The 18068-nt window shown below is 46.8% G+C and overlaps 1 protein-coding gene across 1 annotated transcript; it reads right to left on the bottom strand.

Annotated features, from left to right (window-relative positions):
- Nucleotides 1-8: 8 nt before the first annotated feature.
- Nucleotides 9-16769, bottom strand: LOC135513213 (complement factor H-like). Its single transcript, XM_064936017.1, has 8 exons — nucleotides 16612-16769; nucleotides 15687-15869; nucleotides 15208-15313; nucleotides 2012-2088; nucleotides 1417-1608; nucleotides 1092-1280; nucleotides 704-886; nucleotides 9-401 (listed from the first exon to the last, which is right to left on the bottom strand). The coding sequence occupies exons 1-8, from the start codon at nucleotides 16724-16726 to the stop codon at nucleotides 199-201; spliced, it is 1248 nt and encodes a 415-aa protein (XP_064792089.1). The 5' UTR covers nucleotides 16727-16769; the 3' UTR covers nucleotides 9-198.
- Nucleotides 16770-18068: the final 1299 nt, after the last annotated feature.

The raw sequence follows: 18068 nt of genomic DNA, 5'->3' as shown, positions 1-18068 counted from the left end.
CAAAATAATTGAGAATTCAAAACCAGAGGTACTTTATTGAAGTTCGGACTGACATGAAAAACAACTCCTGTGAAGTAAATGTTTCTTAGCTTATGCAAAGCCCCAGAACAAATGGTTTGAGCAAACTATTGACAGGTTATTCATTGACCATGTTTGTCCAACAAGCCTTTGCCCTTCTCTTCCCGTAAGCTGAAGCCACTATTGGCAATGAGGCAAGTTCATGAACCCGTTTATACACTCCTGACGAAAATCAATGCTACCTGGGCCAAGTCTAAGATGACCAGGACACTTAAAAGTGATATGATCCCCATGTGTGGCATAGAGTTTATTTTGATCTTCTGGAGGATATTTAAATTGGATGTTCTGTGTGTTCATCAGCTCTTCATCCACAGTGCAGGGTTCTGAAATGAGAAGATGGTACAGGAATCTGTGAATGTGTCCTTCAAGGGACACTGATATTTGGTTGTTTTTCCATTTTAATGAATGTTATCACTATACCCATAGTTCCTTGAGGAATGTCACTTGTCAATGCCTCAGGAGCATGGTTCAACAGTTACTTTTCAACTCGGAATGCATTTTTAAATAGTAATTAATCCATTGATCTTGAATTCCATTCCTGGAATTCATCCATTCTGATCGTTATAGGGGAGTTGGCAAGCGATTGAGTAGGAACTGGGCCAAAGTTATTTTATAGAGAACTTACTCAGACAGGTTATCGGTCCTATCCAGATCCCGTCACGACACGTCTTGTACGCTGAAGGGGGATCAAGGATGTAGTACTTCTGGCAGAAATATTGGACTGATTCTCCGCTTCTGTAACGTTCTCTATTGCTGTTTGTGTCTCCGTTCATGAGATGTGGAGGTGGTCCACAGAAATCCTTGGGTTCTAGGAAGACGCGAGTGAGGTCATAAGTACTAGTGATGAAATGTACCAAGCTGCTATTGTCCCAGCAAGAATAGTATTCCAGAGAAATTTTCTAACATCCTTTTTTGCCACATTTTTTTGTGAATTGGAGATGATTGTAAATCTACTTTAAACAACTTGATTTAAAACATTGGGAAATGGAACAATCAATAAAAATACAATTTACCTTCACAAATTGGAAAGGAGTGACTCCACTGTCCATTGGTTGAGCAGACGACCTCTGATTCCCCCTTCAGGATATGTCTAGAGTTGCTGCACTCAAACTGTAGCCTGTGTCCATACTTCATGGTGCTGTTTTGGGGTATTCCTATCATGTTCACATTCTTCATCTTCTCTGCAGCTTCACAAGTCACATCTATTATGGAGGGAAAATAATAGATAAATCCCAAAATTGCTATATAGCACATTTGCAAACCTGATGTAACTTCTGAAGGTACATGTTGTTGTCGATAAAATGATTTGCCTTGTTTTGGCTAAAGTGAAATGTTTACCTTCACAGGTTGGGAAATGGTTGTTCCACATCCCCCCCGTGGCACACACTACCTGTGGGTTTCCCTTCAGCTGGTGTGCTGGGTTGGGGCAGCTGAACTTGAGCTCATGACCGTACTTTATAACGCCATCATCATCTGGCAGACCGCTCACAACCACCCGTCCATCTGTAGCCTCGGGGGCACAACTCACCACTACGGAGAAAGATCATATTGCAGGGTGTTGTACAGTCTATAACTTCATGAACCCTCTGAGTTAGTGTAATGTGCATTGTAAAAAGTAAGTAAGATGTTATTCTGTATATACTAAAATTAAGCAATAATTCCTGAGAAAAATGGCCAATAAATATGGTTAATAAACCACGGCTGAGGACTGTTCCAAGACTCAATGTAGCACGGTGAGCCTGGATACAGCTATTAGCAGTGGTATATTGGCCATATACCAAAAACCCCGAGGTGCCTTTTTGCAATGAAAAACTGGTTACGTTTGAACAGTGAAACATTTTTTGGGGGGGTCATACCCATGTTCAACGGTATTATATACCACGGCCTTAAGCCAAACTACCCAGTTCATAATATTCAATGAATAGATGGTTACCTTCACATATGGGCAGGTGGTTGCTCCATCCTGCCACCATACAGGTTCTGGTGTCCATTTTGCTCACCATCTGATAACTACAGACATAATTACGTGATTAGGTGCTATTATGATGTCTGTCACCGCATTAGCCATGTTCTAAATTCAACCCCATACAAGATGGGCTGGATTCAGCACCATACTAGACTGGTTAGATTAAACCCCATAATAGACTGGCTGGATTCAACCCCATACTGGACTGGTTAGATTAAACCCCATACTAGACTGGCTGAATTCAACCCCATACTGGACTGGTTAGATTAAACCCCATACTAGACTGGCTGAATTCAACCCCATACTGGACTGGTTAGATTAAACCCCATACTAGACTGGCTGAATTCAACCCCATACTGGACTGGTTAGATTAAACCCCATACTAGACTGGCTGGATTCAACCCCATACAAGACAGGCTGGATTCAGCCCCATACTAGACTGGCTGAATTCAACCCCATACTGGACTGGTTAGATTAAACCCCATACTAGACTGGCTGAATTCAACCCCATACTGGACTGGTTAGATTAAACCCCATACTAGACTGGCTGAATTCAACCCCATACTGGACTGGTTAGATTAAACCCCATACAAGACAGGCTGGATTCAGCCCCATACAAGACAGGCTGAATTCAGCCCCATACAAGACAGGCTGGATTCAGCCCCATACTAGACAGGCTGGATTTGTCCCATACTAGAATTGCTGTATTCAGCCCATACGAGACAAGATGGATTCAGCCCCATACGAGACAAGATGGATTCAGCCCATACTAGACAAGATGGATTCAGCCCCATACTAGACAAGATGGATTCAGCCCATACTAGACAAGATGGATTCAGCCCCATACGAGACAAGATGGATTCAGCCCATACTAGACAAGATGGATTCAGCCCCATACTAGACAAGATGGATTCAGCCCATGTTAGACAAGATGGATTCAGCCCCATACTAGACAAGATGGATTCAGCCCCATACTTGACAAGATGGATTCAGCCCCATACGAGACAAGATGGATTCAGCCCCATACTAGACAAGATGGATTCAGCCCCATACGAGACAAGATGGATTCAGCCCATACTAGACAAGATGGATTCAGCCCCATACTAGACAAGATGGATTCAGCCCATCCTAGACAAGATGGATTCAGCCCCATACGAGACAAGATGGATTCAGCCCCATACTAGACTGGCTGGATTCAGCCCATACTAGACAGGCTGGATTCAGCCCCATACTAGACTGGCTGGATTCAGCCCATACGAGACAAGATGGATTCAGCCCATACTAGACAGGGTGGATTCAGCCCCATACTAGACAGGCTGGATTTGTCCCATACTAGAATTGCTGTATTCAGCCCATACTAGACAAGATGGATTCAGCCCCATACTAGACCAGATGGATTCAGCCCCACACTAGACAAGATGGATTCAGCCCCACACTAGACAGGCTGGATTCAGCCCCATACTAGACTGGCTGGATTCAGCCCCATACTAGACAAGATGGATTCAGCCCCATACTAGACAAGATGAATTCAGCCCAATACTAGACAATATGGATTCAGCCCCATACTAGACAAGATGGATTCCGCCCCATACTAGACAATATGGATTCAGCCCCATACTAGACAATATGGATTCAGCCCCATACTAGACAGGCTGGATTCAGCCCCATACAAGACAGGCTGAATTCAGCCCCATACTAGACAGGCTGGATTCAGCCCATATTAGACAAGATGGATTCAGCCCCATACTAGACAGGCTGGATTCAGCCCATATTAGACAAGATGGATTCAGCCCATACTAGACAAGATGGATTCAGCCCCATACTAGACAGGCTGGATTCAGCCCATATTAGACAGGCTGGATTCAGCCCATATTAGACAAGATGGATTCAGCCCATACTAGACAAGATGGATTCAGCCCCATACTAGACTGGCTGGATTCAGCCCATATTAGACAAGATGGATTCAGCCCATACTAGACAAGATGGATTCAGCCCCATACTAGACAGGCTGGATTCAGCCCATATTAGACAAGATGGATTCAGCCCCATACTAGACAGGCTGGATTCAGCCCATACTAGACAAGATGGATTCAGCCCCATACTAGACAGGCTGGATTCAGCCCATATTAGACAAGATGGATTCAGCCCATACTAGACAAGATGGATTCAGCCCCATACTAGACTGGCTGGATTCAGCCCCATACTAGACAGGCTGGATTCAGCACCATACTAGACAAGATGGATTCAGCCCATACTAGACAGGGTGGATTCAGCCCCATACTGGACAGGCTGGATTCAACCCCATTCTAGACAGGCTGGATTCAGCAACATACAAGACTGTCTGGATTAAACCCCATACTTTACTGTTTAGATTCAGCCCCATACTAGACTGGCTGGATTCAGCAACATACAAGACTGTCTGGATTAAACCCCATACTGGACTGGTTAGATTCAGCCCCATACTAGACTGGCTGGATTCAGCAACATACAAGACTGGCTGGATTCAGCCCCATACTAGACTGGCTGGATTCAGCAACATACAAGACTGGCTGGATTCAGCCTCATACTAGACAGGCTGGATTCAGCCCCATACTAGACAGGCTGGATTCAGCCCCATACTAGACTGGCTGGATTCAGCAACATACAAGACTGGCTGGATTCAGCAACATACAAGACTGGCTGGATTCAGCCTCATACTAGACAGGCTGGATTCAGCCCCATACTAGACTGGCTGGATTCAGCAACATACAAGACTGGCTGGATTCAGCAACATACAAGACTGGCTGGATTCAGCCTCATACTAGACAGGCTGGATTCAGCCCCATACTAGACAAGATGGATTCAGCCCCATACTAGACAAGATGGGTTCAGCCCCATACTAGACAAGATGGGTTCAGCCCCATACTAGACAAGATGGATTCAGCCCCATACTAGACTGGCTGGATTCAGCAACATACAAGACTGGCTGGATTCAGCCTCATACTAGACAGGCTGGATTCAGCCCCATACTAGACAGGCTGGATTCAGCCCCATACTAGACAAGATGGATTCAGCCCCATACTAGACAAGATGGATTCAGCCCAATACTAGACAGGCTGGATTCAGCCCCATACTAGACATGCTGGATTCAGCCCCATACTAGACAGGCTGGATTCAGCCCCATACTAGACTGGCTGGATTCAGCAACATACAAGACTGGCTGGATTCAGCAACATACAAGACTGGCTGGATTCAGCCCCATACTAGACAAGATGGATTCAGCCCCATACTAGACAAGATGGATTCAGCCCCATACTAGACAAGATGGATTCAGCCCATACTAGACAAGATGGATTCAGCCCCATACTAGACAAGATGGATTCAGCCCCATACTAGACAAGATGGATTCAGCCCCATACTAGACAAGATGGATTCAGCCCATACTAGACAAGATGGATTCAGCCCATACTAGACAAGATGGATTCAGCCCCACACTAGACAAGATGGATTCAGCCCCACACTAGACAAGATGGATTCAGCCCATACTAGACAAGATGGATTCAGCCCATACTAGACAAGATGGATTCAGCCCCATACTAGACAAGATGGATTCAGCCCATACTAGACAAGATGGATTCAGCCCTATACTAGACAAGATGGATTCAGCCCCATGCTAGACAAGATGGATTCAGCCCATACTAGACAGGGTAGATTCAGCCCCATACTATACAGGCTGGATTCAGCCCATAATAGACATGGTGGATTCAACCCCATTCTAGACAGGCTGGATTCAGCCAATTTAAGACAGCCTGGATATGTCCAATACTAGAATTGCTGGATTCAGTCCATACTTGACAGAACGGATTCAGCACCATACTAGACATGCTGGATTCAGCCCAAAACTAGATTGGCTAGATTAAGCCACATACTAGATAGGATAGATTCAGCCCGAATACTTGTCAGGCTGGAATAATCCCCATACTAGACAAGATGGGTTCAGCCCCATACTAGACAAGATGGGTTCAGCCCATACTAGACAAGATGGGTTCAGCCCATACTAGACAAGATGGGTTCAGCCCCATACTAGACAAGATGGGTTCAGCCCCATACTAGACAAGATGGGTTCAGCCCATACTAGACAAGATGGATTCAGCCCATACTAGACAAGATGGATTCAGCCCCATACTAGACAAGATGGGTTCAGCCCATACTAGACAAGATGGATTCAGCCCATACTAGACAAGATGGATTCAGGCCCATACTAGACAAGATGGATTCAGCCCCATACTAGACAAGATGGATTCAGCCCATACTAGACAAGATGGATTCAGCCCCATACTAGACAAGATGGATTCAGCCCCATACTAGACAAGATGGATTCAGCCCCATACTAGACAAGATGGATTCAGCCCATACTAGACAAGATGGATTCAGCCCCATACTAGACAAGATGGATTCAGCCCATACTAGACAAGATGGATTCAGCCCATACTAGACAAGATGTATTCAGCCCATACTAGACAAGCTTGAATCAGCCCCATACTAGACGGGCTGGAATCATCCTCATACAAGACAGGCTGGATTCATCCTCCTACAAGACAGGCTGAATTTAGCCCCATACAATGCAGGCTGGATTCAGCCCCAGACCAGACTGGCTGGATTTAACCATATGCTAGACAGGCTGGATTCAGCCCCATACTAGACAAGATGGATTCAGCCCATACTAGACAAGATGGATTCAGCCCTATACTAGGCAGCCTGGATTCAGCCCATACTAGACAAGATGGATTCAGCCCATACTAGACAAGATGGATTCAGCCCCATTCTAGACAGGGTGGATTCAGCCCATACTAGACAGGCTGGTTTCAACCCCATACTGGACGGGCTGGATTCAGCAACATACAAGACTGGCTGGATTAAACCCCACACTAGACGGGCTGGATTCAGCCCCACACTAGACGGGCTGGTTTCAACCCCATACTGGACGGGCTGGATTCAACCCCATACTAGAAGTTCTGGATTCTGCCCCATACTTGACAGGTTGGATTCAGCCCCATACAAGACAGGCTGGATTCAACCCCATACTAGACAGGCTGGATTCAGCCCCATACTAGACAGTCTGGATTCAACCCCATTCTAGACAGGCTGGATTCGGCCCCATACGCGACAGTTTGGATTCAACCCCATTCTAGACAGGCTGGATTCAGCCAATTTAAGACAGCCTGGATATGTCCCATACTAGAATTGCTGGATTCAGTCCATACTTGACAGAACGGATTCAGCACCATACTAGACACGCTGGATTCAGCCCAAAACTAGACTGGCTAGATTAATGTCAGAAGGTGAATTCACCAATTTGTAAGTCGCTCTGGATAAGAGCGTCTGCTAAATGACTTAAATGTAAATGTAAATGTATTAAGCCACATACTAGACAGGGTAGATTCAGCCCGAATACTAGGCAGGCTGGAATAATCCCCATACTAGACAAGATGGGTTCAGCCCCATACTAGACAAGATGGGTTCAGCCCCATACTAGACAAGATGGGTTCAGCCCCATACTAGACAAGATGGGTTCAGCCCCATACTAGACAAGATGGGTTCAGCCCCATACTAGACAAGATGGGTTCAACCCCATACTCGACAAGATGGGTTCAGCCCCATACTAGACAAGATGGGTTCAGCCCCATACTAGACAAGATGGGTTCAGCCCATACTAGACAAGATGGATTCAGCCCCATACTAGACAAGATGGATTCAGCCCCATACTAGACAAGATGGATTCAGCCCATACTAGACAAGATGGATTCAGCCCCATACTAGACAAGATGGGTTCAGCCCATACTAGACAAGATGGATTCAGCCCCATACTAGACAAGATGGATTCAGCCCATACTAGACAAGATGGATTCAGCCCATACTAGACAAGATGGATTCAGCCCCATACTAGACAAGATGGATTCAGCCCCATACTAGACAAGATGGATTCAGCCCATACTAGACAAGATGGATTCAGCCCCATACTAGACAAGATGGATTCAGCCCATACTAGACAAGATGGATTCAGCCCCATACTAGACAAGATGGATTCAGCCCATACTAGACAAGATGGATTCAGCCCCATACTAGACAAGATGGATTCAGCCACATACTAGACAGGGTGGATTCAGCCCCATACTAGACAAGATGGATTCAGCCCATACTAGACAAGATGGATTCAGCCCATACTAGACAAGATGGATTCAGCCCATACTAGACAGGGTGGATTCAGCCCATACTAGACAAGATGGATTCAGCCACATACTAGACAAGATGGATTCAGCCCCATACGAGACTGGTTGGATTTAACCCCATTCTAGACAGGCTGGGTTCAGCCCCATACTAGGCAGGCTGGATTCAACCCCATACTAGACAGCCTGGATTCAAACCATTTAATATAGGCTGGATTCATCCCATTCTTGAAATGCTGGATTCAGCCCAAACTTGGCAGGCTGGATTCAGCCCCATTCAAGACAGGCTGGATTTAGCCCCGTTCAAGACTGGCTGGATTCAGCACATTTACGAAAGATTGGATTCAACCCATTTAAGACAGGCTGGATTCAGCAGCATAACAGACAGGATGGACTCAGCCCAATACTAGGCAGGCTGGATTCAGCCCATATTAGACAGGATGGATTCAGCCACAAACTAGACAGGCTGGATTCAGCCACATTCAAGACAGGCTAGATTCAGCCCCATACTAGACAGGTTGGATTTTTCCACATACTAGACATGACGGATTCAGCCCCATACCAGACAGTTTGATTCAGTCCCATACCACACAGTCTGGATTCAGCCCCATACCACGCAGGCTGGATTCAGCCCCATACCACGCAGGCTGGATTCAGCCCCATACCACGCAGGCTGGATTCAGCCCCATACCAGACAGTTTGATTCAGGACCATACCACACAGTCTGGATTCAGCCCCATACCAGACAGTTTGATTCAGCCCCATACCACACAGTCTGGATTCAGCCCCATACCAGACAGTTTGATTCAGGACCATACCACACAGTCTGGATTCAGCCCCATACCAGACAGTTTGATTCAGGACCATACCACGCAGGCTGGATTCAGCCCCATACCAGACAGTTTGATTCAGGACCATACCACACAGTCTGGATTCAGCCCCATACCAGACAGTTTGATTCAGGACCATACCACGCAGGCTGGATTCAGCCCCATACCAGACAGTTTGATTCAGGACCATACCACACAGTCTGGATTCAGCCCCATACCAGACAGTTTGATTCAGGACCATACCACGCAGGCTGGATTCAGCCCCATACCAGACAGTTTGATTCAGCCCCATACCAGACAGTTTGATTCAGCCCCATACCACACAGTCTGGATTCAGTCCCATACCACGCAGGCTGGATTCAGCCCCATACCACGCAGGCTGGATTCAGTCCCATACCACGCAGGCTGGATTCAGTCCCATACCACGCAGGCTGGATTCAGTCCCATACCACGCAGGCTGGATTCAGTCCCATACCACGCAGGCTGGATTCAGTCCCATACCACGCAGGCTGGATTCAGCCCCATACCACACAGGCTGGATTCAGTCCCATACCACACAGTCTGGATTCAGCCCCATACCACGCAGGCTGGATTCAGCCCCATACCACGCAGGCTGGATTCAGCCCCATACCACGCAGGCTGGATTCAGCCCCATACCACGCAGGCTGGATTCAGCCCCATACCACGCAGGCTGGATTCAGCCCCATACCACACAGTCTGGATTCAGCCCCATACCACGCAGGCTGGATTCAGCCCCATACCAGACAGTTTGATTCAGTCCCATACCACGCAGGCTGGATTCAGTCCCATACCACGCAGGCTGGATTCAGCCCCATACCACGCAGGCTGGATTCAGTCCCATACCACGCAGGCTGGATTCAGTCCCATACCACGCAGGCTGGATTCAGTCCCATACCACGCAGGCTGGATTCAGCCCCATACCAGACAGTTTGATTCAGTCCCATACCACGCAGGCTGGATTCAGTCCCATACCACGCAGGCTGGATTCAGCCCCATACCACGCAGGCTGGATTCAGTCCCATACCACGCAGGCTGGATTCAGTCCCATACCAGACAGTCTGGATTCAGCCCCATACCAGACAGTTTGATTCAGTCCCATACCACGCAGGCTGGATTCAGTCCCATACCACGCAGGCTGGATTCAGCCCCATACCACGCAGGCTGGATTCAGTCCCATACCACGCAGGCTGGATTCAGTCCCATACCACGCAGGCTGGATTCAGTCCCATACCACGCAGGCTGGATTCAGCCCCATACCACGCAGGCTGGATTCAGCCCCATACCACGCAGGCTGGATTCAGCCCCATACCAGACAGTTTGATTCAGGACCATACCACACAGTCTGGATTCAGCCCCATACCACGCAGGCTGGATTCAGCCCCATACCACGCAGGCTGGATTCAGCCCCATACCACGCAGGCTGGATTCAGCCCCATACCAGACAGTTTGATTCAGGACCATACCACACAGTCTGGATTCAGCCCCATACCAGACAGTTTGATTCAGGACCATACCACACAGTCTGGATTCAGCCCCATACCAGACAGTTTGATTCAGGACCATACCACACAGTCTGGATTCAGCCCCATACCAGACAGTTTGATTCAGCCCCATACCACACAGTCTGGATTCAGCCCCATACCAGACAGTTTGATTCAGCCCCATACCACACAGTCTGGATTCAGCCCCATACCAGACAGTTTGATTCAGGACCATACCACACAGTCTGGATTCAGCCCCATACCAGACAGTTTGATTCAGCCCCATACCACGCAGGCTGGATTCAGCCCCATACCAGACAGTTTGATTCAGCCCCATACCACACAGTCTGGATTCAGCCCCATACCAGACAGTTTGATTCAGGACCATACCACACAGTCTGGATTCAGCCCCATACCAGACAGTTTGATTCAGGACCATACCACACAGTCTGGATTCAGCCCCATACCAGACAGTTTGATTCAGGACCATACCACACAGTCTGGATTCAGCCCCATACCAGACAGTTTGATTCAGGACCATACCACGCAGGCTGGATTCAGCCCCATACCAGACAGTTTGATTCAGGACCATACCACACAGTCTGGATTCAGCCCCATACCAGACAGTTTGATTCAGCCCCATACCACGCAGGCTGGATTCAGCCCCATACCAGACAGTTTGATTCAGGACCATACCACACAGTCTGGATTCAGCCCCATACCAGACAGTTTGATTCAGGACCATACCACGCAGGCTGGATTCAGCCCCATACCAGACAGTTTGATTCAGCCCCATACCAGACAGTTTGATTCAGCCCCATACCAGACAGTTTGATTCAGCCCTATACCACACAGTCTGGATTCAGCCCCATACCAGACAGTTTGATTCAGCCCCATACCACGCAGGCTGGATTCAGCCCCATACCAGACAGTTTGATTCAGTCCCATACCACGCAGGCTGGATTCAGTCCCATACCACGCAGGCTGGATTCAGCCCCATACCACGCAGGCTGGATTCAGTCCCATACCACGCAGGCTGGATTCAGTCCCATACCACGCAGGCTGGATTCAGTCCCATACCACGCAGGCTGGATTCAGTCCCATACCACGCAGGCTGGATTCAGTCCCATACCACGCAGGCTGGATTCAGCCCCATACCACGCAGGCTGGATTCAGTCCCATACCACACAGTCTGGATTCAGCCCCATACCACGCAGGCTGGATTCAGCCCCATACCACGCAGGCTGGATTCAGCCCCATACCACGCAGGCTGGATTCAGCCCCATACCACGCAGGCTGGATTCAGCCCCATACCACGCAGGCTGGATTCAGCCCCATACCACACAGTCTGGATTCAGCCCCATACCACGCAGGCTGGATTCAGCCCCATACCAGACAGTTTGATTCAGTCCCATACCACGCAGGCTGGATTCAGTCCCATACCACGCAGGCTGGATTCAGCCCCATACCACGCAGGCTGGATTCAGTCCCATACCACGCAGGCTGGATTCAGTCCCATACCACGCAGGCTGGATTCAGTCCCATACCACGCAGGCTGGATTCAGCCCCATACCAGACAGTTTGATTCAGTCCCATACCACGCAGGCTGGATTCAGTCCCATACCACGCAGGCTGGATTCAGCCCCATACCACGCAGGCTGGATTCAGTCCCATACCACGCAGGCTGGATTCAGTCCCATACCAGACAGTCTGGATTCAGCCCCATACCAGACAGTTTGATTCAGTCCCATACCACGCAGGCTGGATTCAGTCCCATACCACGCAGGCTGGATTCAGCCCCATACCACGCAGGCTGGATTCAGTCCCATACCACGCAGGCTGGATTCAGTCCCATACCACGCAGGCTGGATTCAGTCCCATACCACGCAGGCTGGATTCAGCCCCATACCACGCAGGCTGGATTCAGCCCCATACCACGCAGGCTGGATTCAGCCCCATACCAGACAGTTTGATTCAGGACCATACCACACAGTCTGGATTCAGCCCCATACCACGCAGGCTGGATTCAGCCCCATACCACGCAGGCTGGATTCAGCCCCATACCACGCAGGCTGGATTCAGCCCCATACCACGCAGGCTGGATTCAGCCCCATATCACGCAGGCTGGATTCAGCCCCATACCAGACAGTTTGATTCAGGACCATACCACACAGTCTGGATTCAGCCCCATACCAGACAGTTTGATTCAGGACCATACCACGCAGGCTGGATTCAGCCCCATACCAGACAGTTTGATTCAGCCCCATACCAGACAGTTTGATTCAGCCCCATACCACACAGTCTGGATTCAGCCCCATACCAGACAGTTTGATTCAGCCCCATACCACACAGTCTGGATTCAGCCCCATACCAGACAGTTTGATTCAGCCCCATACCAGACAGTTTGATTCAGCCCCATACCAGACAGTTTGATTCAGCCCCATACCACACAGTCTGGATTCAGCCCCATACCAGACAGTTTGATTCAGCCCCATACCACACAGTCTGGATTCAGCCCCATACCAGACAGTTTGATTCAGCCCCATACCAGACAGTCTGGATTCAGCCCCATACCAGACAGTTTGATTCAGGACCATACCAGACAGTTTGATTCAGGACCATACCACACAGTCTGGATTCAGTCCCATACCAGACAGTTTGATTCAGCCCCATACCACACAGTCTGGATTCAGCCCCATACCAGACAGTTTGATTCAGCCCCATACCAGACAGTTTGATTCAGGACCATACCACACAGTCTGGATTCAGCCCCATACCAGACAGTTTGATTCAGCCCCATACCACACAGTCTGGATTCAGCCCCATACCAGACAGTTTGATTCAGCCCCATACCACACAGTCTGGATTCAGCCCCATACCAGACAGTTTGATTCAGCCCCATACCAGACAGTTTGATTCAGCCCCATACCAGACAGTTTGATTCAGGACCATACCACACAGTTTGATTCAGCCCCATACCACACAGTCTGGATTCAGCCCCATACCAGACAGTTTGATTCAGCCCCATACCAGACAGTTTGATTCAGCCCCATACCACACAGTCTGGATTCAGCCCCATACCAGACAGTTTGATTCAGCCCCATACCACACAGTTTGATTCAGCCCCATACCAGACAGTTTGATTCAGGACCATACCACACAGTCTGGATTCAGCCCCATACCAGACAGTTTGATTCAGCCCCATACCAGACAGTTTGATTCAGGACCATACCACACAGTTTGATTCAGCCCCATACCAGACAGTTTGATTCAGGACCATACCACACAGTCTGGATTCAGCCCCATACCAGACAGTTTGATTCAGCCCCATACCACGCAGGCTGGATTCAGCCCCATACCAGACAGTTTGATTCAGGACCATACCACACAGTCTGGATTCAGCCCCATACCAGACAGTTTGATTCAGTCCCATACCACGCAGGCTGGATTCAGTCCCATACCACGCAGGCTGGATTCAGCCCCATACCACGCAGGCTGGATTCAGCCCCATACCACGCAGGCTGGATTCAGCCCCATACCAGACAGTTTGATTCAGGACCATACCACACAGGCTGGATTCAGCACTATACTAGACAGGCTGGATTCAGATCCATACTAGACAGGCTGAATACAGCCCCATACTAGGAAGGCTGGATTCAGCCCCAAACTAGACATACTGGTTTCAACCCCATACCACGCAGGCTGGATTCAGCCCCATACTTGACAGGCTGGATTCAGATCCATACTTGACAGGCTGGATTCAGATCCATACTTGACAGCCTGGTTTCAACCCCATTCTAGACAGCCTGGATTCAGATCCATACTAGACAGGCTGGATTCAGACCCATAATCGGCAGGCTCTATTCAACCCCATAATAGACAGGCTGGATTCAGCCCCAAACTAGACCGGCTGGATTCAGACCCATACTAGACAGCCTGGATTCATCCCATTCTTGAAATGCTGGATTCAGCCCCATTCAAGACAGGCTGGATTCAGCCCCATTCAAGACAGGCTTGATTCAGCACATTTACGAAAGATTGGATTCAGCCCCATAATAGACATACTGGTTTCAACCCCATACTAGACAGGCTGGATACAGCTCATACTAGACAGGCTGGATTCAACCCCATACTAGACAGGCTGGATACAGCTCATACTAGACAGGCTGGATTCAACCCCATACTAGACAGGCTGGATACAGCTCATACTAGACATACTGGTTTCAACCCCATACTAGACAGGCTGGATACAGCTCATACTAGACAGGCTGGATTCAGCCCCAAACTAGACATACTGGTTTCAACCCCATACTAGACAGGCTGGATACAGCTCATACTAGACAGGCTGGATTCAACCCCATACTAGACAGGCTGGATTCAGCCCCATACTAGACAGGCTGGATTCAGCCCCATACTAGACAGGCTGGATTCAGCCCCATACTAGACAGGCTGGATTCAGCCTCATACTTGACAGGCTTGATTAAGCCCCACACTAGACAGGCTGGATTCAGCCCCATACTAGACAGGCTGGATTGGAAGGACAGAGGGCTATTGGGGTGTGAGCTATTATTTGAAACATTTATCATAAATAATAATGAAATTCAATCTTAAAAAAAAAAACTTGCCCGTCGTTGCAAGTGTATTTGATAGTGGCTCCAAAGACAAAGTCATCTCCAATGTGGATGCTGTAGTGGCCATTGGCAGTTTCATCAGGGAGCTCACATGGTTTAGCTAGATGTCAGGAAACCACAGGAAAACAAGATCATGATACAGTATGTAAGAAAGTGATGTGTCAACAGATCTTTTAGAGCGTTTAACTAAGCTATTATGGGCTTATGCTAATCATAACTGCTACTATAGCTATTTTGTTGAGGAAAAATGAACATAATGTGGCTGTCTCACTTAGCTATCTTAAAGGGATAGTTTGGGATTTTGGCAGTGAGGCCCATTATCTACTTCCCCTCATTGACAAAATCCCCAGCTATCTCTTTAAGATAAATGCACTAACTATAAGTCGCTCTGGATAAGAACGTGTTTTTAAATGACTAAAATGTCAAATGTATAACAACAATATTGAATCTATAACATTGAAAGAAATACTCACGCTTGCATTTCCCCTGACGGACCACCACCCACTTATTCTTCTTACACTGATAACTTATTCTGCTTGCTGGCACAAAGCCAAAGTTGCAGGAAAAAAGGACAATGTCGTCCTCTTTGTATTCATTTTTTATGCTTTCCTCAGTGACCCTGGCATCGGGCACATTTGGAAGAGGTCCACTGCACACTAACAGAGGAGCAGAGGAAAAACCTTTAGACAAACAGAGAGCTTGGCACTACAAAGTTCTATGTTGTTATTGACACAGCCTTGTTCTGTTCAGTGTTCTCTACCTATATAGTACTCAAAATACTCTAATTTGCTGACACCATTCAAACCGATGAGGGTTTGGAGTTTTAAAACCAATTATCTCAGAATCTTCTTTTAGCAGATAGAAACTTCACATTCCAAGCACTGATCATCACACAGCTCTATTACAGTAGTTTAGCACACATATGTTTCAATTCTGTGACATTATCGAATCTGTATCAATGCAACATTAAATCATGATGGATATTATTAGAAATTATGAGATTCATCTGCAGTGGAATAAGTTAGAGATGAATTGGTCTTACACATGAGTTGGAGACGAGCATTAAAACATTTTAAAGGCACATTCTGCAAAATTAGCAGTGTGGAACTAAGGGTGATGAGGGTGCTGCAGCACCCCCTGAAAAATGTGTAATTAAAAAAAACAAACATGCAGTATACTTAAATCACGCTTATGTCTGCAAGATTTTCTGCTGGTTAATTGTCATTTCACCGACTTATATATTGACAATGAGCTAAATTATTGGCTATAATAAGAAACGTGAGTACATCAATTATGTTTACTCACTTTGTCTAGTCAGTCTTACAGAGCAATTGGTGAATACTAACACAATGTGGGCACTACAAGCATGTGAGAAAGTGAAGGAAAACACATCCTTACCAGTCTGAGCTGATGAAGCATCCACATTCACCCATACCACCAGACACAGCAGAGTCAGAGAGGATTTCATGTTGATCAAATGGTAGATGCAGTAAAAATGGAAGGAGTAGAACATAAATAAACAGTGTCTATCCCAAAGTTAATGTTTGTCTACAGAGTTCCAGCCCCCAGGCAGCACTGAAGAGAACCACTGTCCAGTGGGACTGACCCAAAATACCAGAAAAACTCCAATGCATGGAATTTAATCAAACCTTCACTGCGGTAAAAACATAGGTATAATTTTAGTGAATGATATCATAAATAGGACTGGTGGAGTTATGTCACACATGCAGCTAACACTGACATATGGAAATGTCTGCTCCACCCAAAATCACAACCCATTAATTGCAACTTTACCACAAAAATGGAAGAGGCAAGTAGAAGGGGGAAAAATGAAGGAACTTGTATGTCGGCCCTGTATTAAAGAACATAAATGGTTAAAGAAAAGTGTGATAACTTAAAAACATATACCAATTTTATTTAAGGACCAACAAACTGACAGCTGTGCCATATAAATTGCAAAATAGTTGGGAAGAGATTTTCGATCTACCCATTCCATGGCATATGGTTTATGAATTGATACGCAAAACAACGCGGGATTCAAAACTTCATATTTTTTATTTTGGTATTGTCCATATGTAGCTCGTGTTTGGTCACAGGTCCAGGAATGGCTGAAGAATTGCAACATTTGCCTAGAACTAACGCTGCAGATAGCAATACCGGGTGATTTGAAAAGCCATAGTCAATCAATAAATAATATAATAATTATATTAGCAAACATGTTTATTTTTAATGTACAATCTGTAGAAGCTATGAGAATGGAAAGGTTCACTACTTTTGTGAAGCATCACAGCATAGTTGAAAAATATATGGCAAATAGAAATCCAAAATGGATGATGTTGAGAAATTAATGGGAGGGGTTGAATGGAGCTGTAGGGTGGGACTTATAACAAGATAGCCAATGTAAAACATTCAAGGTCTGTAAAATGGATACAGGTTCATAATTTTGTGATATAGCACAGTTACAAATATACATCAAACTGGATGGATCAGAAATAGAGGAAGGACTAAAAACAAACAAAATATAACTATTGTAAAATAGATTGTGTCTGTAAAATGTGAATAAGATGTATAAACTGTAGCTGGAAGCCGAACTGTTTATTAGTTTACTCCAATTGGGGGAAGGGTGGTAGGGTTTGCAGGGAATAATAAACGTATATTCTTAACAGTATGTATATCTATATAGGTATGTGTATGTATATATGTGAATATGTATGCATACGTGCATGTACAGTGGGGAGAACAAGTATTTGATACACTGCCGATTTTGCAGGTTTTCCTACTTACAAAGCATGTAGAGGTCTGTAATTTTTATCATAGGTACACTTCAACTGTCATGCAATAAAATGCAAATTAAT

The sequence above is a fragment of the Oncorhynchus masou genome, chromosome 24 (genome assembly GCF_036934945.1).
Source record: "Oncorhynchus masou masou isolate Uvic2021 chromosome 24, UVic_Omas_1.1, whole genome shotgun sequence".
In the NCBI taxonomy this organism is placed as follows: Eukaryota; Metazoa; Chordata; class Actinopteri; order Salmoniformes; family Salmonidae; genus Oncorhynchus; species Oncorhynchus masou.
The sequence above is the reverse complement of the archived record's forward strand: the minus strand, read 5'-3'. Positions and strand labels throughout refer to the sequence as shown.